Below are 24,220 nucleotides of genomic sequence, written 5' to 3' on the forward strand. Positions count from 1 at the left end.
TAGATATATTTAACGCGTGTATAATATAGCTAAGCTTCCCAAGCTAAGTGCTATTAACTATAGGTGTCCTCTGGATCCCTGTCTCTCAGTCACTCTTCCGGAGCCTGTCCTCGGCGGCATTTCAGCATGTCTTGGGGCTTTCCCCAGAGTTCCACCTCAACAGGAAGATTGGTGAGATCACAAGTGCGCTCAGGGCAGGATCCTGCATAGCACCAACCGCGACGCAGCCTGGTGATGGATTATGGGTGGGAGTCGGAGTCGAGCAGGCATCCCGAGGGCCTCTCCTCATGGCATGTGAACTACAAGTTTTTCAGCGGAAGGATTAAAAAGGGTAAAACATTTCTCATTAAGGATATGAGCTAATACGGTTAAAAGGTCTTGGGAGGCTATATTTTGACATGCGGAAGCAGGTAGTGCCCTACATAGGACCTCCGCCAGCCTCTAAACCTTGGCAACGGCAACAATAGGGCCACCAGCGCCCTCTTGAACCAGAACAAAGGCATTCTCCCCTGGTTTCATTGAATCCTTGGAGGCTGGAAGGGGCAGTGTACTATCACCGCCGGTCCACTTCCCAATCTTGAACACGTCCGTGACTACATTGCGATGATCAAGCTTTACGCCCTTGTTGGGCCCCTTGCCGATCTTGACTTTCTCGTCACCACTTCTGTAGAGTACAAGGATAATGTCATGTTCCTCCGCCATTTCAGCGTCAGAATCGATCCCGACGTCCGTGTCATTGACATCAAGGTAAATGTGCCAAGGTCTGTCCATCTGGGCGGCCCTGGCTCGCTGCACAATCTCCTGGACACCCTCCTTGCCGCCGGCACCGGAGCCATCAGCTACACCGTTGACGATGACCTGCGGAGTGAAAATGGTCTTGCGTTGCTGCTTCATGGCATAGGCCCGCTGGCGCTGGTCCCAGGCAGACTTGGCAAAGGTATCCTTCCAGCCCATATGGTCAAAGAGCGTTACGTTGTAGGTCAGAAGAAGGAGGTTTGGGTGGTTTGCGCCCTGGAGAATGCCAGGAACGACGGGAGGACAGGCCTGGCAGCCTTGGGACTGGAAGAACTCGACCACTGCGAGGGGCTCAAAGTCGATGAAACAGGCGGCTGTGTGCTTGTGATTTGGGTCTTCACCCATGGGATGGCCCTGGTCATCAAGGGAAATGGAGCAGACCAGAGGGGGCTGCTTCTTGCGGCGGAAGAGCTTGCGAAGGATGGCAGCCATGTTGTGAGGTGATTTGTGGAGAAGGGGATAAGAGGTAGAGTTGAAGGGGAATTGGTTGTGTATGGTGTAAGTGTGTAGGAAGACTGGGCAGGATGGAGACGGAACCTGCGAGACAGAGACAAGTTTATATAGAACGGGATGACTTTACATATCGGTATTGCCAGACGCCTTGGGCCGCCCTACCAGACTCGCCATGTTTACACACCTCTATACTCTGGGATGGCTTGGAAATGCTGGCTGGAAATGCCAGGGTCGGGACTGGGCTGTGATATTTCAGCCCTATCTCAGGCGAATATTGGCGGTCAATGACAGGCATTTTGAAGCCACAATTCGCTGGTTAAAGAAGTAAATCCTTGATCCAGCTCAATCTCACGGAAGACGCATCTGAAATTGCTTGAAGATGCAGATCCGGCGGAAACAAAGCCGTCTGAACAAGGGCCAATCATATCCCTCGTCAACTTGCAGGTCGCAGACAGGGGTGCAACCATAGTGGAGCTGTCATCACGCCACGTCGAGGCAGCTCGCAATCTCTTTCCCAATGAGGAATAGCAGACTATTTAAGATGCCGTCAACCAGGTCAGCAAGTTGATTCCACATTGGGAGCTGCATTGACGTGTTCAGCCTCTAACCCCTAGGTCAGAAGGCACCACAAACCCAGGCATGGCGAAACCAATGAATCTCGAGGGATTCTGCCTTGGAGGTGAATTCCTGGCCGCCACTGTGTCCAGAGGCGGTGCGTGAGAGGTGTATTGGCTACAGTCTGCCTGACCTAGTCCACCTCTAATATCGCAGAATCTCACATTTGGAATTCAAACTTATCTCGGCTGCTCGTAGTTACCTTCTTGAACTGGATTGGAAACTGGGGTCTGGGTTCTTATGCTATTCCCCGGGTAGTCCCCCGTCGCTTTTGGTCATCGTAGGCACGGCATGAGGCAGGACTTGACTTAATGTTTGCCGCGGCAGCTCGCATACGATAGACATTGGGTACTGAGATTCAGTAGGACGCAAACCTAGAGGCCCTTCAAAGTCATCTATTCATGTTGGAATTTATTTTATATATTCATGGTGAAGCAAAGACTAGAATGCAATTGAAATATCAACTACTCAATCCGTCTTCACGGCGATATCTCGCTTCCTGAACGACTCAAAGTTTTCGCTCCTCTTCGAGAGAGGATATTCAAACATTGTGATATGGATTCATCACGTACGTCCTGATACGGTTTCACTGGGCAACAGCTATTAGTTCTCATCCAGTACAGGCACCCCCACCGGATCGACAGTTCCCTCTGAAGGGCGCAACAAGCAGAATGATAGCTATGCGCGGAGCCATGATTCGGTTAGTCCCCTCTAACCTAGGTTTCCCTCGTTTTTACTTCCTTTTCTAACCCATGTTTCGTTTTAGGGCCAATCACCCGGTAGCAAGTCAGCCGATTCTCGTCAGGAAACGGATAGTCAGCCGCAGGAGGGCACTACTATTCAAGGTCTCAGTCCGCCGGATTTCTTTTCTTTCACGAGAACGAGTGACACGCAGAACTAGTCTAGAAAAGTGGTAGTCTAGAAAAGTTGGGTTTATTTCTGGGGTACTGCACGCCGGAATCTTGGTTTTCCTAATCTCTTTATAGAGGCTATCTATTCTAATCGAATTATCGGGGCTACTAATAAGCAATGAGAATTGCGATTAGAGTCATCCAAGAAACAACCAACTTCCATTTCTTTCTTCATTTTCATTTTTCATAAGAAAAACACCCCCTCAAAATAAACTACGTGATAAAAGAAGAATTGAAAGTCCCATGTGCTCCCGCCATCATCGTCCATCTCATACGGATCCCACAGTCTAAGTACACCCCCTGCTTAAAGACCGTTTGATTCGAGGAAACCGGTGATAACCCCATAGGCGCCGGTAGCATTGTGGTGAAAATTGAAATTATGGCTCGCGTGTGGGTGCAAGTAGGGCTCAAATTTGGCATTCTTCCAGATGGTTCGTGCCGGCTCCTCAAAGATGCCTCGACACTCCCCATCGCAGATAATGTAGTCCGTCTCTCCAGTGATGGCCTGTATCCTGTTAGCTTTAGGGTCTTGTGTCAAGAAACAGGGCGCCTACGAGAGCAGCTCCGGTGAAACCACTGGCGTCAAAGTCGCCATCAGCAATAGTCAGAAACTCTCCGATGGCAAATGCCTGCTTGTATTCCTCACAGTAGGATGCTGTGGGAAGATCATAGTACGGGTACTTGAAGTAGCTATAGATGGTTGTGGTTAGCAGCGGCGTACTGTTGAATAGTGGGCAACACTTGCATGTTGAGCTGCGCAATGGCATCAACCCAGGTTAAATATCCAAAGTTCAGTAGTCCGAAACGGCGGGGGTTTTGTAGGGATGCCACTCGGGGTACGAAAGAGCGAATCAGGCCTTTGGCTTTCAGTCCCGTCGTGTTGTAGTTGATGGCCGTCAAGATGGCGGCATCTGCAATGGTTGGGTTCTCGGCTACGGCAAAGTGTGTGATAAACGATCCAAAGGAAAAGCCCATTACGGCGAGCTTGTCAGGCTTTCCAAAGGTACCTGTGTATTGGCCGGACTTGACGATCTTGGCGAGCTGAACGAGGATGGCCTTTTGCTTGCGAAGCTGGTTTGTGAATCCAGAGACTCTGCATGATGAGGTCAGCTACTAGCCTGTGCATGGAAAATATGTTACCCACTTTTCAGACTCGCCGGTGCCGAGACGGTCATAGAACCAGACCGAGTACCCTTTGCTGATAGCATGCTGGACGAAGTTGTACTCGTCTGGCTGGTGGGCAGCGTTCCAGTGAGTCCGAGCCTGCCCGATGCCGTGAGTCGCAAGAATGATAGTCTTCTTGCCCGAATGCTTTGGCGTGCAGAAGGATGCGGCCAAGGTGTAAGTTGCAGTCTCATTCTTGGTGCCGACAATGGGGCTCGGGTATCTAGCACTGTCTCGAGTCGTTGCAGCCGTTAGGAAGTCTTGGAGAGCATAGTCGTCTTCCCAGTCCGGAAAGTCAAAGACCACGTTCTCAGAGGTGACGGTGACGGGAACTTTGTACTCCCAGCAGTCGGCATTTGGTGGGTAGTAGGGTTGGGTGAGCTGCGCGGTGCTGGGGGAAATGGATTTGCCGACAGCAAGGCCATGCATCATGAGGGATGCGAGAAACATGAGAGAGGAATGCATATTGAATATTGAAGTAGTGGATTGTTAAAGAAGTTTGAGGGCTGAATATTGTCGGTGGTTGATGGTGGGAATAAGATGCCTGGATGCACCAGACCCTGCCCTTTTATACATGAAATGCCCGATCGTAGACCATCGCAACCACGGTGACAATGAAGCCTTTAAAGCTCTATAAACCTAGCCATGCCTGAATCTCGCTGATTGTATCTAGAAATGGCTTCCTCCTCTCCACTCTTGCCAACAGTGTCCATCTCGGGATCGGATCTTACTCCGCCAGCCCTGCGCCCATTGACATTCTCCACTCCCAGAACTACCAGAGTCGACCATCCATGACCAGGTAATACGATTGGTCAGCACTAGGCTTCAGCTAGGTCAGCACTAATGCCGGCGCTACCGTAACTCTTATCCGCCGCTAAGCCCTACCAATGCATGGCCCAAGTTATATCAGTGGCTGTCACCCCAAAAGGAATCATTGCGCGAGCAGCCGAGGAACTCTCTAGCACCGGCCAACTCAACAACTGCGACGAGTTCCAATTGATGCCAGCATGGTGGGTGTTCCAGGCCGTAGCAAAGGTTGCAATACCTGCAGAAAGCGCCGAGTAAAATGCGGTAAGATCTGCTCCGTTACTCCATATCACGCTCAATCGCGCCCGATCGGCGATCCTGATTGCTTGGGTGGTCCTAGATGAAACCAAACCCGTCTGTCTTCGCTGCACGAAAGGGGGCTTTGAATGCTTGGGGTTCAACAGGGAGCGACTTTGGCATCATACTTCGACAGCCCCCTTTCCTCGAGACAAAGTGTCCCTACAAAATGCCTCGCACTCCGGCCACAAAGCCACGCCGTCAACCATGAGCCGAGTAGCCTCCCCGCCTCCTGAGATGAGCCTGATTGCATTCCAGGGAGACTTTTGCTTCGCTTTCATGTTCTCCAACTTTGTCTGGCGAAGCTACGGAACCCCGTGGCTTGACCAGGCGGCTGCTGGGAAGCTTGGAAGTCTCTCTCTGGATGCCACCAAGGCGCTTTCTGAGGCCAACTTTGGGAGATCTAACCATAAGCCAGACATTGAACTCAAGGGTATTGTGCAGTATGGAAAGTGCTTGAAGACATTGGCTGGTGCACTGGGAAGCGGCGCTGTTCAGGAAGGGCAACATTTGCTAGTGCCCATTCTTGTGCTGCTGATGCATGCTGTGGGTACCGGAAGCCGAGGTTGAAGATTACATGATGCTGACTTTACCCAGGCATCCTACGCCGACCAAACTGGTGCTGTGTTCCATCTCCGAGGGCTTGCGAGGCTGCTGCACCTCTGTGGGCCAGAGGCCTTTCAGGCGCAGCCTTTTCTCAATGCGTTCGAGGCAACAAGGGCGACTTTGGTAAGATCAAATAAGCTCCTCAAGTCAAGATTATGATATTAAATTAGACCTCCAGCTTGTCGCAAGTCTATACGGAAAACAGCGTCTCTTTCTCGAAGAGGAGCGCTGGCGGATGGTCCCATATGAGCGTAACAAAGGATTCAAGACGCCACAAAGCCAGCTCTTGGACATCTTGGTGGTTGTGCCGGGGATTCTGCAGGACCACGAAGCAACCCAGTCGATGGATGACGATGGGCCAAACTCAAGAGCAGAGTTGCTGGAAAGAGTTGAGAAGCAGCTTGTTGCCCTCTACCTCTGGCGATGGCAATGGCAAGCCCGTTCTGGCAGCCATGTTGAATCCGACGCCGGCAACACACCCCAACTTAATGGCCGAGCAGACGAGGCTCTTGGTTCTATTGGTACTTCCAGGCAGTCGGGGCGACTGAGGTTAGGCAAGTTCGCACTTGCGACAGAGCTCATGCTCTACAATGCTACACTGATGTGGCTTATCGCGCTTTACTGGAAGATCGACCCAGTCAGCGCAAGCGCGCGCATCGAAGCGTGTGCTGATGCTGCCATGCCCGATGAACCAGCCACTAACTATTTATCGTTTGAACCGCTTCGACGACCCGGCGGTGCTGTCACGGTGCGCGATCCTGCCATGGAGATTTGTCGAGTTTTTGAATGGGTAACTCATCATCATTGCCGAAGCAAGGAACCCTCGTTCCTGTACCTGTTCCCTATGGGGGTGGCGATGAGTGTCCTAGAGGCGGAGCCCGAAACAAAGGCATGGGCGACGAGTCTACTGAATATAAGCCCCATCACCGCCAACTATGCGCATGGGCAGAATGCTGCTGGGTTTGGCTTCTATGTTACTCCTGAGGCACTTCATCCGGAGAAGGTCGTGGCGAAGGAGCAGCTGTTTTCAGCTCAGCATATGCAGCAGCTAGCAGTTTAGTTCAGATGAAGCAGGGGAGCTTTCGATTAGTATTATAATTATTATTGGTATCTCGATACTTTTATTTTTTATTTTTAAAGTTTTGAATGCTCTCCATTATTAGAGTTTGTGTTTGAGAGTGCCAGAAACTATCAATTCCCGTCGATAGTCTCCGCCGTCCACCACTTACGGCCACTGCTTCACGTTCCGGACAACGAGCCCAACTCCGTCCACCTCGAGAATCCATCCCTCATGCGAAGGCCATGAGCCAAGGATACAGCTATGCGTTATCGGGAGGCCCTAAATCAAGTGGTGTGGCCAGTTTCAGGATAAGCATGACGAGAAACGGACCGAGGCTGGCTCGGCGGGTTAGTAATAGATTGGATCAGGTCGCAAGACAACGCAGTGGGAGAAACACAAGTTGAGGATAAACACAGTTGAATAATACTTGGGCAGCATTAAATATATTATTTCTATTTTAATATCTGTGGTATTTTTTTGAATTTAGGTGTAAAATAGCCCAATTAAAGCAAAGCCAGATAGAGGGAAAGATAACTAAGTAAAATTATATCCACGAAAGAAGATAAGAAATAATCAGCACTTATTCCACATGCGCTCCAGACTGTGCTTGTAAAATTATAATAAAATATTAAACTCCCCTGACGTGTTTTTAACCAAGTCTCGCCATCTGGAGGCGCTAGCTCCGTATGTATCAGAGTAGCTCCAAATCTTTTTAAGAGACAGAAGTAGAGTAAGCGGAGTCTGAAAAGCCAGCGAAGTATGCATCATACTGAGGGAGTCTTCGATCGCCGACCGAGATTCGGATGTCTGAGCATGCACCGCGAGCATGAAAAGAGGAAAAAGACAGGCCTGTAGCCATGAGAGTTTCCGGAGAGGTTCGATAGCCATGGCTACGTATTTCTGGATGCGAGGGTCGATGGAATCGAGAGTGTAAATTTCGTGGTGGATGAAGCAAAGTAATCCAAGCTGCCATATGGCGTTAAAATGCTCGACGGAATCTGTGTACTCTAGATCCACCATCGACACGTCTGGGGTCCAGTTTTCCAAGCTCCGAACGAGCTCGCCTGCTTGAGCCATAAGTTTAAGAGTGTCGTCCACTGAATTGCGGGATGCTTTCATCTGATGGACTTGGGCAGCGAGATCCGTCACCTCACGGAACATGAGGTGCATAGTATGATCAGGGAGATTATGCCACCAGAGGGACTGTATTCTGGCCCCTTGCGTGCTTTCAACCTCCATATCCGGTCCAGGAACTTTGAAGAGATGTGCTATCAGCGGGGGATACACATGTTGAAGTGAAGACAGCGAGAGTTACTGACCTTGGATGGCGGTTCCAATCTCGTCAAGTATCTCCTGAGACACAACATCCCTAAGAAGTGTGCGGCTCATAGTAGCAGCCCAATTGTATTGAACGATCATGCATTGAAGAAACCGTCCATTGGTTCCATTCGATTTGTCAATGGCGTTTCTAAGTAGACGACGGCACCCAAGAAGTCTCGTACTCCAAGTGTCCAAGCCAGTATCAATAACCTGTTTCCATTAGTCATCAAGTATATATTCCAGGGTTTTGTGTGTTGCTCTTGTACATCAAATACTACAGACAGTAGAGCTGTAGCGGCGAGTCCTTCGAGGTCGGTCTCTATGGCTATACCCTCTCGGAACGCCACTCTCATGGCCTTGCGGTATGGTTGAAGAGCGAATTTGGGCAATCTTCCCAAGTTTACTAGATGGGATGCAGAGGCAAATAGTATTGTGTTTCGTAACGGGTGGGAACGCACTGCAAGGTCGCCGTAGATGTCACGGTACGGGTTGCAATCTGGCCTCATGGGGTAAAGGCAAAGAGAAAGATTCTGCATATCTGTCATCGAACTGTTAGCTGAGTTTATCGAGAATCTGGATGGAACGATGATATTACAGTGGCAGAACAGATAGTCGTCGAAAGGGTCGGGAATTGAAGACGGCACAGACGGAGTGCCGCTGATCCGGGACAAGATACGGTTTGCGGTCTCCGATTCCACATTGATTCTAATGTCTGAGGTTTCCTCGTCGTTGCTGTCCTCAAGACGCAGCCAGGAGTCTGATATGGCATCATCAACGAAGAAATCTTCTGGTCCACAATGGGCAGGCAACACAGTGGCTTCTGTCTCTGCACTAGATGAGGCGAAAGACACAGTGAGGTGATTCTGTAGATCTGAAACCTCGGTGTTGCATGCCGTCGAGCTTTTGTTATTCTGGTGTGATATTCCCGCATCATTGCTCATCTCACTAGTCGCAGCCGATGCCGACCCTGGTGAAAGAGAATCATTAAGGTCCCGATCGACAGAGCTTGGAGATGGGCTTGTAGTGGAATGCTGCATGACAAACGGGGCCTGGTTTGTGAGCGTGATGACATCTTGATTCATGGTCAATTGAGAGATTATTACCGAGTCCGTTATGCCCACGGGACTATCGTCAAGATGGAGCTGAGATTCCCCAGACGGGATCAAATTGCCATCAACCGATATTGCGGCAAGATCGGAGTCCGCTGTCCTCTTGCTTTCATGTTGGCCGACCTCTGAGCGTGGTCCTTGCTGCTTAACAGCTTTGTTTTGCCGACGAGGGCCAGTTCTCATGACCTTTGACACCATCTGGCCATTGCGATGCATAGAAAAGTCATCCAGACGGATATCATAGCCACCGCAAGTAGCTCCTCGTATACGACAGTTTAGGCATTCCGGCCTCGTTTCGTCGCATTTTTGGTGACGCCGGCGGCATGTCCAACACCCTAGCGGAACAAAGGGCGCATATTAGTTAGTAGAACCAAAGGGTTGACAAGGTCAGATGAAAGGCACGCACCACTTCTGGACCGTTTTTGGCCCATGATCCCGAGGCTATTTGCAACGATTTTCTTCGCAATGCAAAGGAGAGTTGATGAGTGATAGAGGCTTATCAGGAGGGGAGAGAAATGTACGTACGCTGCTTATCGGGCATCCGCCCGCTTCCGTAACAGGTAAACTTAGGCTCGCTTAGTTAAGCCCTTTTGGGCATAGGTCCACAGAACTACTCAAATCAGATTTCGATGTTCGTTCTCTTGTAGAAGCATGAGAGATGGGCGGAAGTAGATCTTAAACCTCATCCAAAGATCTTAATCGACGACAATTTGACTGAATTTGCTTGCTACCCATTCCTAGCCACAATGAAATCAATGAATCAGCCCGCAGGCGTCTCATCTGTTATCAACCAGATTGAAGCTGTTGGGGACTCTCAGCAATTACCAGAGCTCTTACGCGTAGCATCGACGATCAAGCCTAGCAAAATCAAACAATATTTGATCACATTCCTGATTCTGATATGTAACTTGACGCAGGTAAGACCTTCCAGATAGCCCGTACCCGTATTTCGTGGCGGAGCATTGCTAACATTGTGGGCCCAAGTTTATCTCCATGTTCTCAACCGTAGCTGGCGGTTACGAGCTTAGCAAAATTCTGGGAAAGCCTGTAGGTCCGGGACAGGCCAACTGGATGGCTGCGGCATATTCGTACGTTGATTAATCAATACTTCGCTACGGGATCTACTCGATAAAGAGACTGACTCGTTTATTCCAGCCTTACACAGAGCGCTTTCGTCCTCATCAGCGGTCGTCTCGGCGCTGTTTATGGTCATCAGAAGCTCCTTCTTCTTGGCGGCGTTATCATTGTCACTTTCTCCATTGCCAACGCATTTTGTAACACTTATAACGCCTTTATTGCAATCCGCGCTCTTACTGGGGTTGGTGGCGGTATCTTGATGCCTAATGCAGTCGCTACCCTTACTATTATGGTTCCTCCTGGCAAAGTGCGCAACTTCACGCTGGCCATATTCGCGGCATCGCCTCCAGTTGGAGCTGGCATCGGATCGCTGATGATTGGAGCCTTTCTCGAGTATTCAGAATGGAAGTGGCATTTTATCTCTGTGTATGTTGTACGCACATTTTTAGCATCTTGGACTCCGCTAACTGGATCCCAGGGCATCTCTTGGGGCTATTTGTTTCTCTGGGCTATTCTTCGTTCTACCTTCCGAGCAGCCCGCTGACAAAAGCGGTAAAATTGATTGCATTGGTATCATTACCGGCTTGGGAGGTCTTGTATTATTCTCTTTGGCCTGGAAGTACGCTTTCCCCTCCTCTCTTCCCCCGAGACAGCATGGAATTTTTCTAACTAACTTTGAAGTCAAGCCCCAGTAGACGGATGGGAGACTCCATATGTTATTGCGATGCTGATCACCTCAGTTGTGCTGATGGTCATTTTCTTCTTTTGGGAGAGTAAATGGGCTGATGAACCCATCATGCCCCCTTCCATCTTTCGCGGCAAAAGCTTCAAGGCTCTCACGGTTGTCGTCTTGTTCATTTACATGGCCGTTGGTATCACACTTTGGTACATGGTAGCATGGCAGCAACTGATACGAGGATGGTCCGTCCTCAACGTCGCTGTCGGCTGGATTCCTTATGGGCTAGGGGCATCCTGCGCCGTCATTCTGGCCGCGTGGCTGATTCCCCGGCTCGAGGCACAATGGATCCTTGCCATCGGATGCCTCACCTCGCTGACAGCCACTATTTTATTGGCTACAATGCCAGAACAACAGAGTTACTGGGCACAGGTTTTCCCGTCAACTGTATTTGGTAGCTTCTGCCCTGATTTTGTATATGTTGCTGCACAAGTTATTGCCAGCAGCAGTGTCGGTAAGAAAGAGCAGGGGCCGGCTGCTAGTTTGATCGGGACGCTCAACCTCTACGGTAACAGCTTAGGTCTTGGTTTTGCGGGCACGATTGAGACAAACATAGCGAAAAGTCATGCTGGGGAAGCGCTGGGGTTTCGGTCAGCATTGTGGTTTGGAGCTGGTTTGTCTGCCATTGCGCTACTGATGGACTTAACTATGGTGAGAATGGAAAAAGAGGACAAGGAAGGCTGGGAATCGAATGAGACTGAACTTGAATGATCTGATGGGCGAGCACAAGATCAGAAAACGGTGAGATAGTAGACAGGAATTTTTAGCAATCATCGTCGATTGTGTCTAACAAAAACATAGATGGGAGTAACTAGAGAGAGCTGAGAAGAAATCCAATGCCAGGACCAAGATTAGAGGTAACTTCAGTACGTTGATTATCTTGGCAATTTAAACTCCTTATAATTACAATATGTTCCATTTTCATCAACCATCACAAAAGCGAAAAAGATACCCCATGAGCAACTTTTCTCGGTCCGTAGGGGAAAGATTTTGTATTCAACCAACACCACCTGTACTTAGGTGGTTTTCAGTTGTTTATTCGGATTGTCTCTGACCTTGTCTTTTCCATCTGGTGAAGTCCATGGATGAAATGCTGTCAAATTGACTGATGGAACCGCGTTTGGAGGCGGAACCTTGATTTGCGAGCAGTTTTCGCTCCATGATGCGGCGATAACCTTCGCGAGATGTGCAGACAAGGTGTAGGTAGCAGCCATGATGCAGTGGTAGCTTAATTTCGAGGATTGTTTGTATGCTGGAAATACTAAGCAAAAGATTGTCTGAGGGGGGTTAATAATGGGCGCTAATTTAATGCAATAGGGTAGTTAAGTTATTCAAGGTCCTCTCATCAATAGTAAGTGTTATGTGATATATTAAATATCTAAGACATAAGCTATCAACGATGAAGGCAAGCTCGGGAATTATTGGATTCGGCTTTAGCCCTATCAATATCTCTGTGAGATAGATCTAGGCAAGCCCGAGGATCCATTCTCTTATCTTGCTCACAACAGCCGAGCTTAGGATTGCCGGTTTAAGGTTAGCTGCTATTTCAGGCGTACAGTAGGTGACGCTTCCCCACAAAATAGAAAGCCTGCAATACATACCCTGTCAGGCCTGTCCACTTTCCAGATGGGAACCTTGTAGGGATATGGATCACGAAAGATTTGCAAGATCTAAATGTGAGTTCGTTTTAGAAGTAGACTTACCGTAGGCATAAATTCTGTACCTTGGGAATTAAGTGAGCTACTTGCACTGTAGATTATATGGTCGTATACGCTTTTACCTCCCAGCCACTGGCCGGACCCAGGGCGTCCTTGGCTTGGCAACTCGTCTTGCCACTGGGACCTGGCCACGACTGCTGCGCTGCATGGCAGATAGCAATATATGATACGCGCCGCTGTTGGAGAGCGTGGGTTAAATACTGGAATATTAAACGAGAAGGGTAGCGTTGGAGAATCTCATCCATAATAGAAGGGACCGATGGCTACGGAGGAAGACATGACTGTGACTGAACTGAAGAGATAGATGTTGACGAGTAGGTGGAGATTATATAGCCAAGAAGTGGCTATTAAAAGACCTAACACGAGCGGATAAAAGCTACTATAACTAAGACAACTAAACAAGTTATTGTGGTAAGTAGTTGTTCTTTATCTACCAATTCTTCAGGGGATCTTTCGTGAACCGACGACTTGAATGATGAAAAACACAGATCTTACATCTTAGTGATGTACTAGGATAACTGCCAGTTTGGAAACACTGGCGCAAAATGGTGTCCGATATACGCAAGAGAGCACTGTTTCAAACTCTGCATTACTTAGGTGAAAAGTGTAATATAGACGTTGGGAAGAGCCAGCCTATTGCTGATATGGCCAATATACCGTAGCCAAGTAAGAATTACTCCAACACTTCAACCCATAGTATAGGTCACTCCATCAGCACTATGCAGTTTGGTCGTGAGCTATGACGTGCGCCTTTTGTCGCTTATCCTGGTCGCATTGCTCGATAGCCTCTTCCAAGCCTTCAATGACCTGGACATCTGAATCTATATCGACGTTCCTGAGAGGAGAGAACTTGCTGCGACCCTCGAACAGCCATCCGGCAATCATTGCAACAGCCAAGCATGTCATGATCAAGACGGTATAGTTCATAGTGTCGGCAGTCACAGGATGGGTTTGCGGGATCTAGCGCACTGTTAGCCCCCAGAATGAGCATTAGGAATGGGACAGGGACACACGAATGCCACGATGATAACGAGGACAGAGTATAGAATAGCGACAATGTACACCGGATTTGACCAAACTCCAAAGTCCCAGCGAGGACTTGCATGGAGCATTGATCTTTTGGTCAACAGAAGGACGAGTGCGGGAAACCCTGTTGCTATATTAAGAATGGAATAACACAGAATGAAGCGAGGGTCATACCGAAGCTGATGATCTGGCAAACAGCTTGCGCACCGATAATAGCGTTGAATGCGGCGAGGGAAAAAAGATAACTGGGATGCGTTAGGAAAGCTTCAACGTCGAAGGCTTTCTATCTCACATTAGACCAATAGCAGACACAATCGCACATGAGAGGTTGATTGACCACACAGGAAGGTTTGTGTTCGGAGACAAGTGCACCAGCCTTGTGAAATGTCAGCTGTGGATATTCTGTTGGGATGGAAGTCGTTCAACTCATACTTATCATTCCAAAAGAGACCATTATCTCGGGCGAATGCATAACCTTGACGACTCATCGTTATGGCCGAACCAAGAGATGATGCGATCATGTTCACGAGTAGAATGCAACAGAACACTATAGCTGCTGCCCGGCTGCCAATAGCGAGTCGAATGATTTCGAGCACGGGGACCCTGCAGCGCGTCAGCATTATCCAGCAGGACCAAGCTATCGCTCTCACCCAGTAGATGTTGCAACAATAGCATCTAAGTCTTTGACAGAAAAGCCAAGGACAAGAATCCAAACAAGACCAATCGCAAACTGACTGAGGATGACGATGATCATGATGCGGGGGAGAAAACGCTTAGGCTGTGGAATCTCCTCAGCTAGGTGCGCTGGGCCATCGAGACCCATCAGAGTTGAGAAACTATTCATCAATCCGAGTAGAACCGCGAATCCTGTAGAAGAGTATCTAGTCACCACTTGATTAGCAAGCTGGACGACGAACGCATTTTCATCTGACACGAACCCGGTCCTGTTGCTCGTTTCTACAAAGACGAAACTCGCGGGAGCCTTTGGAGCCTTCACAAGGAGCAATACAGAGAAAGCAATGAAACCAATGGCGGTTGCCCAGCCTCTACTAGTCAGCACATCGAATTATGGGAGAGTAGCAGCGATACTTGTACTCACAGCCAATATTCTCCAGCGTGGGGATTCCCCTCAGCCCAAACAGGTTAACGAGCCAGCAGCCCATTGCGACAATCATGTATGCGACGAAAAGACGCCATCGAACAGTCACGTCAAAGTCCGCGTCACAGAGATTGATCAGTGCGAGAAACAAGGTGGCGGTAACAGCACAGCAGGCCGCGTGAGTCAGGACCCAGCCAGCATAGTTCAGCCAACCGAGAGGATAGGCAACCTGTCGCCTGTACTTTTCAGGGGTGAGAAAGACGGCGTAGTGATAAGCGCCGCCTGGCAAAAATCAGTACGGTTGACAAGCTGTGGATGGTCGACATACCAGCAGTGGCGAATCTTGCAGAGCATTGCGCGAAGACGAGCATGATACACATGACGCAAAGACTCGACGCCGTGCTTTAAAACAGGTTTGTGTCAGCTTCGGCATTGAAGACGATGCGCGGAAGGGCTTCCAGACTTACTAGCCATAGACGAGAGTGGGAAGACCACCGGCCGAGAGACTTATGAACAAAATAAAGGATATTCCACCGAAGGAATTGATGGTAAGCCATCCTATGCTTATGCCGCTCCAGAGGCCAAAAGTGTGCGGAAGGTGTTGACCTTTCGAGGGATTGATCTGAGTAGCCATAATGAATGGTTGGAAGGAGTTATGGAATGACTTTGAGATACTCGGGAGCTTCGGCAACCGTCTGAAGTATTTATCATTATCCAGCTTCTGTGAATTCATGAGCGAAACTTTATCTGTATCGCAGGCTGTTGTAGTATCACTATCATCGTCCAGCTTTCTAAAGAGGCTCTATGATATGCCAAAGCCACCTGGTATCCCATCATCACTATGAGAAGTCCATTCAGTAATTCAAAGTGGTACAAAATGCGGTTCGGTTAACTGATTGTTGAGCGATTCGATGTTGAACATCGGACTAATCCAAGACAGGATATCATAGTGCTATCAATGAAAGCCCTCCAGGTGATATCAACTCAACGTGAAAGAGATAAGAACCAAGAGAGATAACGCCCGTAGTCATCATAGTTCTTGATTGGACAAATCCTTCCAGATAAGCACTAGTAGGCTCACTTGTTAGCTTGAACTACGTTAATCGAAGGCTAACGTAAGGTGAATAATAGTTAGATCTGGTTTTATCAGTAAACCCCGCATGAAGTTGCCCCACATTCGTTGCTAAACCCATCAGCCAACAGTAGCACTATCTCCTGCATTATCTCGTGTTCTCGTATGCCATGTTCCCCAGAGAGCAACCAATTTCTTGTCAAAACAAGCGATTGGGAGGGACCGTATCGAACAGAATATGGATAGTATAAGATCTAGAGATGCATGTAAGAAGAAGCCCGTATCTCGAATCCTTTAGCTAATCAGGTACATGGCGTTAGACTTGTCGAAAAAGATGTCGAAGGTGCGATGAGGGCAAGCCTGCAATCCTGAATTGTCACTCTCACGGAGCTGAATGTGGTAGCGATGCCATAGAGTGAACAAATTAGAATGCCTTTGCATGAGGCTCGATACATATCGCCTAGGCAGCTAGTTCTGCCTGAACTCTGAGTTAATTGGGTTTTTTTTGTTATGTTAGCTTGATATATCTCGTGGAGATATTATTATCTCGGAAGGATAAATCTTGATAGAAGATGTTACTTACGGGCAAAGGGGGTCTTAACTCAGGAGAGGATGTCTACCTAGACAGGAGATTCAAAACGAAGTCTTTCCGGCGCCCAAGAGCGTGGGTCATGGTTCTGCACAGGATATGGCAATGGACTGATGTGAATACTGCGGTAAAACGGAGAGATGTTGGAGATGAGAATAAAATTTAATTTCCTACTGTTGTATTTTAAGGACTATAATGGGTAAGATTGTGTTTTTAATTATTTTCATATCGCATTAAATATTGTTTAACTTTCACCTAACCGTGGTATTAAAGCTAGACAAAATAAACAAGGAATTTCAACATGCATTAGATGCCCCTTTGCCCCTTATTTGTACGCTGATTGATATAGACGAATATTCGAGTAATACATATAGAAGAATGTACTCATCTCATTTCAAACTAAGTCTAGCACGAAAGATGTAGGCATCCCGTGCGTCTAGGCTACAACCTGCCCTTCAATGCTCCCGTATCCGAAAGGATCTTCATTACTGCCCAGCATAACAATAGGATCTTTCATATCCACATGGCCACAATTTGGGTGGCTAATCGAGTAACCCAACAATGACTGTACCTCGGGGTCGTAGTCCTTGATGACCTCAAGAGGAATAGCCAAGTACTGGTTCTCATCCGCCCGGTATGAGCCACGAACCATGTGACAAGAAAAGATGTTGCGTCGCTCGTCGGTAATGTTAGCTCCAGCACCATGCCACACGCTACCGATGATCATAACAGCATCGCCCTTTTCCATCTCGGCCGTCGAGCACATGGACCTGTCGGCAGGTCCAGAAATGGCTGCTTCGGGCCAGAGATGAGAGCCGACAATGACTTGGGTGGCTCCATTCTCAAAAGTACATTTCTGCAGTTAGGTCAGCATGCTGATCAGAAGAGAAAGTAATACTGCCAACACGCACAGTGCCTGCAACAAGCAACCCTAGCAGAGAACTCTCCCCGCTACCTTCGACATGGTCAAAGTGTTGAGCCATGTCGTCCCGGTGGAGGGGCTGAGCCTTAGATCGGCCGCGAGAAAAGGCTTCCGATACGGCCAAGACGGGGTTAGACACGCACTTGTATCGCTTGCCGTCACGGAAAGGGTAACTTTGTATCTCATTGATTAGATGAAAACTTCAAACTTCAAGGGAATACCGCGCTTACGACTCCTCTTTCAGTAACAACTTTGATGCCTCGCGATAGACAGGATGGTTGATAGCTTTGTGGGCAAATGTTGGAGACTTTCCCGCGAAGCCACTGGACACTCCATTTTAATAATCACTCACGAAAGAAAAATAAACACTTAAACAGGATATGAGTTACTTACCTCAGAGGCGGGTCAGTAGGAGGAAACAGGGTACCCTCATACTTGCCAACCTTCTGATAGTGAGGGTCGGCCTCTGCCTGGATTCGATCTGCCTCATCTGGTGTGATGAAACCCTTAATGATAATGCCTCCGTCTCTGCGTATCACGCTGACAATTTCTTCGATGGGGGCCGAAGCTGGCAACGCCGTGATTTCCGGGTTGTTTCGCTGATGGGTAGGGTTAGGCATTTTGTCAAAAGGCTCAATAAAGTAAGATAAAAGAAAGCTTAGTTGCAAATGGAAGACGACTACAATTGTTGTAATTTTTGCTCTGAATGAATAATACAATTGCGTTGATAAAAGCGATATATATGCGCAATGCTGCTGTCCTACCCTAATTATACCAATACAGGTCAGAAAAACGTATAGGAAATGAGCCAAAAGAGCTGATAGCGTTAATACTTCCCAACCCGGAAATACTAATGCTATCAGTTGCGAAAGCCAAGCCACTCAAGATCTTATCGCAGTGGGGCTGTCACAACATTTCCGAGGGTAGTCAAATACGATGGACAAGTGGATAACTATCGCTTTCGCATCTAAATGCCCTAAGCACCACGGCAATATAAGAAGCCTAAATGACCAAGTCTACAAGGGAAATACCGACAAACATTCAATATATCAAAACCATCTTGTTCCTCTCTTGTCTATTGCTCATATCTACCGCCACTATGTCTAGTGTTAAGAGATTCGTCGCTTCAGCTCAAGCTCACGATGTCCTTCAGACTCTCAAGGCAGATGGCATCGTCGTCATTGAAGGTGCAGCGAAGACTGCAACGTTAGACTCTGCTCTCAATGAGATAGGGCCGCTGGCTGATGGTCAAACCTTTGGCCTGATTGGCAAGAGTCGAACCTTTGCCACCGAGCTTTTGATGAATGACCTCTTCATCGACCTTACGAAACGCCTGCTCACTGATACCTGCACTATTTACTATTCTGACGAAAGAACTGTTTCTACTGCTGAGCCTCAAGTATCTTTTACGTCTGCCTTATTCTCTAAGCCAAGGTCTTCCGGCTGGGGGCTTCGCCGCCAGGACGATTGTCATCACACCATTCATCCCGCCAAACGGGAAACCGATTTTGGTATCGCCTATGCAGCGACTGACATCACCAGAGATAACGGTGCCATTCGAGCTGTCATCGGCTCCAACATGTGGAAAGACACTCGAGATCCCACTTCTGCTGATGAGACTCTAATCGAGTTGAAGAAAGGGGATGCTGTTCTTTGGTGAGTTCAATTCATAACTTTCAGATATTCTCAGAATTCATTCTCACCATTTGCAGTCTAGGGTCTGTCTTCTACGGCCAGAAGCCAAACACCACGAACGAGGCTAGTCTGTTGCTCAGCGCTTTCACGACGCCAGGATGGTGCCGCCAGGAAGAAAATCAGTATTTAGCCGTACCATATGAGATTATCAAAACGCTCCCTAAGGATATCCAAAGGTTTTTGGGATACTACGTCAGCCTCCCCTATGGAGGCGCAGTGGAACATATGGAGCCGCTTGATTTCCTTGCGGCTGAGGGTGATTGGACTAAGTATGTCCCCGTGGATCTAGTCTGAGATAAAGGTCAGCGAGCAGCATAGGAACACAAGGTGTACTATTACTAGTGAAATATACCTAGTTACCTAGTATCATATTATAATTTAACCACGAGCTGAAAAGACATGACATCTGCCATTTTGTGGATCTTGTCCATTGGTACTCCTGCTTCGTGCAAGGCCGTGCTCAAAGGTGCTTCACTTAGTATATGACAGAGATACTTTGGCAGTAAAAGTCTTGTATTCACGAAGGATACTCTTCCGTTCGACCCGGCAGTCCCGCAAGACTTAGAAACTTGCTCGGAACCCTTCAAATCATGCTACAAGGAGTTTAGTTGCATGGAAGTCTACTATGGATAGTGTTTTCCAAGGCCTTGGTCGAAATGAGTGTGAGTGCTGGCTGTGTATGAGGGAGTAGAAGAACCATCCTCGTAACAGGGAGTTTTCCGCAACCTAGCGACATTTCCGAGTTTCCTTTAACTACGTGACGAGAGAGACGTTCATAATGCTTAACCTATCAACAGGGCTAGGCTCTTCGAATTTGCTGAACTTCCTTTGATTACCTGGATTAGAGATTCGAGCACATATCTTGTCGAGCATATTTAACTTTGCACTTTCATATAAAAGTAAGACAATAAAGCTTTCGAAATTGATGCTCAGAAGCAACTTTTACTATCTTTAAACTGATGACAAGAGGTCACAGATTATTCTCCATAGTACTCGTTACTCATTGTCCAACTTCCCTCCTATTATTGGAACCACGGAATGATCTGGTTGTCTGCATAGTCCCACGTTTCAGGCAGGTGGTACCCGGCAGGAATAGGGACGCGATAGTTCCCTGGTATTTTATAGTAAAACCCTTATGGCTATTCATCATGATCTATCTTGGCTATCTCGATATAAGTCCAAGGGTCTAATCTGTTGCATAAGAATCTTTCCCAGTCTTTACAGCCATGACTAACTTCGCCATTTATATATATATAACAAAGTGCATAGAAAATAGGCGCAGGCTATATCGTAACAGATAAGCACTGACTAGTAGCCATTAACTTTTATATTACAGAATAGATACTTCCCTCGAGGATATAGTTAGAAGTATAGTCTCCTAGTAGTATATTTCTAAGGTTAATAATTGGAGAGCTTAGTCTGCTAATTCGATAATATTCCTCATGAGAAATAAGTTAAGTTATTAAATCAGGCTAAAGTCTATCCCTTGTTGTCTAACCTTATTTGGCCTGTTAGCAGAGTAATTAGCTAAGGGCATTATTAAAGGTTTTAAGAGGGTAAAACGTATAAAACACTATAGTTATAATCAGAAGTAAGGAGTATACTTCATTCCAGGATATAATATCTAGACTAGCTGCCGTAGTGGCCTTATTAATAATTTCAATATTAGGAGGATTACATATAGCTTTAATAATAATATATAGACCTGGGGTTTTATTATGGCGGAATATTATTTATTTTAAATAGGCTTTATATCCTTTATGCTTAAGTACATACTTAATAAAACCCTGGTATTTATATTACGACCCCGCGGTTACGTCACGTGCAGTTCATATACGGACGACCAACACCAGAACGCCGTTGTCCCTGGAACGCAGCGTCCCTATATACCGTCGTCCCTCATTCCACAATATTAGTATATAGACCACATTCATTAGCACCTCCATAGGACTTAGCTTACCAGCTATTAATAAGACTTCTTTACATCAATATGCCTAACACGCATTACTTAATCATTAAGAGACATAACACCCAACCCGCTTAGTTTAACGCCCTACGCATTCTGCAAATGTAAACCTAGTACGGACTAGTTTCCCTGTTTGAAACCACATTCGTCACAATTTAGGCCCCTGTTAAATATATAAAAGAAGCGAGCTGACTTCCTAATGGTTAAATTCGAACAAGTTATAGATAAAGTCTCCTGCAATAAGCCTATCATGCCTGCCAAGCTCCCTTTGGAAGCGTATTAGGTCGTTAATAAAAGCTTGCAATTGCCTCGTGATATTAGGTAAACATGGTGAATCCGATATGTAATCTACTAACCAGCGCAGAGATCGGCTTGATGCGTGTAATGAGTAAATGTCTGCGATGCCTAGATGAAGAAGAATTATTTCTACTATGGTTAAGCTTAGGCTCTGTGAGTTATCACTTAGTAATTCGGTAAGCTTTGAGGCGGGTCTTGCGAAGGAGGCCATGATGCCGGGTTATGCTTGTATCTGTATTTCGATGTCGGAGGATTTCAGAGCGTTTGGAATAGCGGGGTAATAAGTATGCTAGTCGGTATAATTATTATTCCGTCTCGTGATAATAGTGGAAGCTGAAATCGCATTCTGGCTTAGCGTCTTATCAGGACAAGATTGATTTTTTTATCAGGATCCTGGTTTTGCCTGTTTGTTATTACTATGCATAAGACATTATCAATTATAGCAGAAAACGGATCGTTATGCTGAGCTAGCCGATTAGAAGAATAAGGCCAGCCTTAAGTGGATGCCCTTGGATATATCTATAATAGTCGGAGGGGTCAGGGTTGACATGCATTCAAAAAGCACAAAAGAACAAATTTCGACGCAACGCCTCCTAACCGTAGCAGTGGGCGAGCTAAGGACACCATACTATAGCAAAAGCTTCCATAAGTTAATACCATTATTTACTAACCGACTCAAACTAGACACTGAACATAATATAAAACCTATTAGCACTAGATAAAAGTATACATTAAGACCTTCAGACTCACCCTATTTATTTCTTTAGAAGCTTATATCACTTGTTATTAGTATATTCGTCTTGCAAGTTGTTGACATTGTCGTCGACCCCAAGCATTGTAGCCAATCGTGAATTCCGCGGACAAAATCCATCCATTTTCAGAAGCATATACCCGTTGGCACGAGCCCAGGGGGGCCAACTAAGCAACCTGAGTTGGGCACAAAAGTGCAAGACAGCCCGCACGGACCGGCTGTCGTAATTTCTCGGCTTCTTGGAGCTAAAATCAACGAAAAGCTAGATAAATAGTCAGTGAATATACCACAAATTGTTCCCAGCTACATTACGCACTTACCTGCAAATCTCGAGGCTGTTCAGGCCGTTGTTTCTTCACGCCTGCACCTCTATTAATCTTCCCACCTTCACTGAAAGTGGATGTTTTATAATCCTATTGGCTAATAATCCCTGTATCTTCCCTGTTATTCCACCTTAACTTAAAAGAGAGCTCTTAATAAAGGACCTTAAGTAAAGTTTAAGCTATAGCAGAGTTCTAACTTTTCTACTAATCAACTTCTTTGCTTTTTTTATTACTGGATTTTCGGTTTAATCTAATCTAAATCCTGCTTAGGTATATAAACTAAAAACATATTATATTTCCCCTTTCTATTTAATCACACCCTATATATAATAGTTAGGGTTTCTAAATAGGTAAACTAGTTTATACTAGGTTTATATTTATAAATAGCATAAAGTGTAATATTAAGTAATATAAGTACTACATCTTTTAATACTTAAGTAAAATATCTTAGGCTTATTAATATAAAGATACTTTATTAATTACTAGTAAGCTATGTTCTATTTAACATTAAGAAAGTATATATATATACTAAGAGATATATAAGTTAAATTAAGTTGGCTTAACAACTAGTTGTATTCTTTGTTATATAAGTTAAATAACATATATTTAATTTATATAGGGTAGGTAGATGTTTACTATACGAAAAAGGTAGGGTATACATCTTACGTGCATCAGAATACGTTAGGTCGTAACACTATACATGTTTTAATTCGTGCCCATAACATCGCTTTAAGGCTTCCATAAGGCAGCTGTAGCACACCCATAATTCCTTGCATAGCGATTATGGCCTGATCTTTTGCCCTGTGGTTTAACGGCTTGTGCACACGTAGCGCTGCTTACTTGTGGCTGCATGAGATCAGCAAAGTATTTCCCAGTTGGGGCTGAGCAGTGTGCCCCATGACCAGCTGTGCCACAGCCTGATGTAACCGAAGGCTCTCATAACGATAGGAAGGCAAGGAACCTAGAGAATGTTGAAGTCGGCAAGGTCCGGGTTTGGGCAGGTTGAAAAGACACCTTTGTCTGGCACTGTGCTCAGATGCCGATGGCCAGGCTTGTAAACCACCGTTGGCATATAAATGCAGAACTTCCACACCACCGCCTTTCAGGGCTCATCAGCACACCTCTTCTAATATTCCTAAATTCTCAAAACGCTCAACTCCCAAATATTCCCGGCGGCTCATCAAAATGTCAGACACTGTCAACTCTCTCAACCTATGGACTGTTCGCAAGCTTTCGCGGGTCGTGAACGGGTTGATCTCGGAAACAACGCCTGGAAAAATACCTGAAAGCAGTCGTGGCCGAGATGTTTACATCATTCATTGGGGTGTAAAGCCTTCTGGTGGCACCAGCTTTCATTATTGCCTTCTGGTTGCCGATCCTGAACCCCAAAACCGTCACGAACCCTCAGCGGACACCACTGGAGTCGTCTTTAGTTGGGGTTCTTTTGGCGGACGCGGTCATTCATGGGATAACCTCGTCAAGAGTGGTGGTAAGAGCAGGCAGTGGCCCTTTGACTGGGATAAAGAGGTGGCAGGCCGGAACACGTACGAGTTCATCGGATGTACGACACGAAGCGATTCATACATTGCAGGTAGAAGTAAGTCCTCCTTTTTAGCACATGCTGGTACTTCAAACGACACCGATTAGCTACTTACACTCAAGACTCTCAGTGGATGCATTTGGAAGCTATTACAACATAGCCTTCAATAACTGCCAGCAGGTAACTACCGACGTGGCTAAGGAGCTTTGTGGGTTTGTTGAGTTGCAACAGATGGGAGACTACATACAAGCAAACAAATAAAACTGTTATCT

The 24,220-nt window shown here is 46.7% G+C and overlaps 9 protein-coding genes across 9 annotated transcripts; 4 read left to right on the top strand and 5 right to left on the bottom strand.

Annotated features, from left to right (window-relative positions):
• Nucleotides 1-441: 441 nt before the first annotated feature.
• FOBCDRAFT_146989 (thioredoxin-like protein) lies at nt 442-1,227 on the bottom strand (the record flags this gene model as incomplete). The annotated part of the gene is made up of 1 exon (XM_031190801.2): nt 442-1,227. One exon carries the CDS (start codon nt 1,225-1,227, stop codon nt 442-444), a length of 786 nt encoding a protein of 261 aa, XP_031032032.2.
• Nucleotides 1,228-3,078: 1,851 nt separating this feature from the next.
• On the bottom strand, nt 3,079-4,403 carry FOBCDRAFT_145570 (Alpha/Beta hydrolase protein; the record flags this gene model as incomplete). The annotated part of the gene is made up of 4 exons (XM_059608216.1): nt 3,079-3,279; nt 3,329-3,464; nt 3,514-3,867; nt 3,919-4,403. The coding sequence occupies 4 exons, from the start codon at nt 4,401-4,403 to the stop codon at nt 3,079-3,081; spliced, it is 1,176 nt and encodes a 391-aa protein (XP_059465928.1).
• Nucleotides 4,404-4,945: 542 nt separating this feature from the next.
• FOBCDRAFT_146929 (uncharacterized protein) lies at nt 4,946-6,708 on the top strand (the record flags this gene model as incomplete). Its single annotated transcript, XM_059608244.1, has 4 exons — nt 4,946-5,009; nt 5,086-5,588; nt 5,640-5,771; nt 5,827-6,708. 4 exons carry the CDS (start codon nt 4,946-4,948, stop codon nt 6,706-6,708), a joined length of 1,581 nt encoding a protein of 526 aa, XP_059465929.1.
• Nucleotides 6,709-7,323: 615 nt separating this feature from the next.
• Nucleotides 7,324-9,568, bottom strand: FOBCDRAFT_253252 (fungal-specific transcription factor domain-containing protein; the record flags this gene model as incomplete). The annotated part of the gene is made up of 5 exons (XM_059611033.1): nt 7,324-7,961; nt 8,028-8,238; nt 8,295-8,524; nt 8,624-9,472; nt 9,544-9,568. The coding sequence occupies 5 exons, from the start codon at nt 9,566-9,568 to the stop codon at nt 7,324-7,326; spliced, it is 1,953 nt and encodes a 650-aa protein (XP_059465930.1).
• A 315-nt stretch (nt 9,569-9,883) lies between these two features.
• On the top strand, nt 9,884-11,661 carry FOBCDRAFT_243960 (major facilitator superfamily-domain-containing protein; the record flags this gene model as incomplete). The annotated part of the gene is made up of 5 exons (XM_031190807.2): nt 9,884-10,054; nt 10,122-10,225; nt 10,293-10,640; nt 10,693-10,833; nt 10,896-11,661. The coding sequence occupies 5 exons, from the start codon at nt 9,884-9,886 to the stop codon at nt 11,659-11,661; spliced, it is 1,530 nt and encodes a 509-aa protein (XP_031032038.2).
• Nucleotides 11,662-13,385: 1,724 nt separating this feature from the next.
• FOBCDRAFT_279811 (amino acid/polyamine transporter I) lies at nt 13,386-15,427 on the bottom strand (the record flags this gene model as incomplete). The annotated part of the gene is made up of 9 exons (XM_054707035.1): nt 13,386-13,628; nt 13,682-13,818; nt 13,869-13,939; nt 13,987-14,070; nt 14,127-14,297; nt 14,345-14,738; nt 14,794-15,075; nt 15,122-15,195; nt 15,261-15,427. The coding sequence occupies 9 exons, from the start codon at nt 15,425-15,427 to the stop codon at nt 13,386-13,388; spliced, it is 1,623 nt and encodes a 540-aa protein (XP_054563010.1).
• Nucleotides 15,428-16,890: 1,463 nt separating this feature from the next.
• FOBCDRAFT_145970 (uncharacterized protein) lies at nt 16,891-17,996 on the bottom strand (the record flags this gene model as incomplete). The annotated part of the gene is made up of 4 exons (XM_031190809.2): nt 16,891-17,310; nt 17,366-17,549; nt 17,607-17,699; nt 17,770-17,996. The coding sequence occupies 4 exons, from the start codon at nt 17,994-17,996 to the stop codon at nt 16,891-16,893; spliced, it is 924 nt and encodes a 307-aa protein (XP_031032040.2).
• A 479-nt stretch (nt 17,997-18,475) lies between these two features.
• Nucleotides 18,476-19,365, top strand: FOBCDRAFT_243962 (uncharacterized protein; the record flags this gene model as incomplete). Its single annotated transcript, XM_031190810.2, has 2 exons — nt 18,476-19,032; nt 19,089-19,365. The coding sequence occupies 2 exons, from the start codon at nt 18,476-18,478 to the stop codon at nt 19,363-19,365; spliced, it is 834 nt and encodes a 277-aa protein (XP_031032041.2).
• Nucleotides 19,366-23,536: 4,171 nt separating this feature from the next.
• FOBCDRAFT_323314 (uncharacterized protein) lies at nt 23,537-24,209 on the top strand (the record flags this gene model as incomplete). The annotated part of the gene is made up of 2 exons (XM_031190811.3): nt 23,537-24,005; nt 24,079-24,209. Exons 1-2 carry the CDS (start codon nt 23,594-23,596, stop codon nt 24,207-24,209), a joined length of 543 nt encoding a protein of 180 aa, XP_031032042.3. The 5' UTR covers nt 23,537-23,593.
• Nucleotides 24,210-24,220: the final 11 nt, after the last annotated feature.

This window comes from Fusarium oxysporum, chromosome X (assembly GCF_013085055.1).
Source record: "Fusarium oxysporum Fo47 chromosome X, complete sequence".
NCBI classification, from domain to species: domain Eukaryota; kingdom Fungi; phylum Ascomycota; class Sordariomycetes; order Hypocreales; family Nectriaceae; genus Fusarium; species Fusarium oxysporum.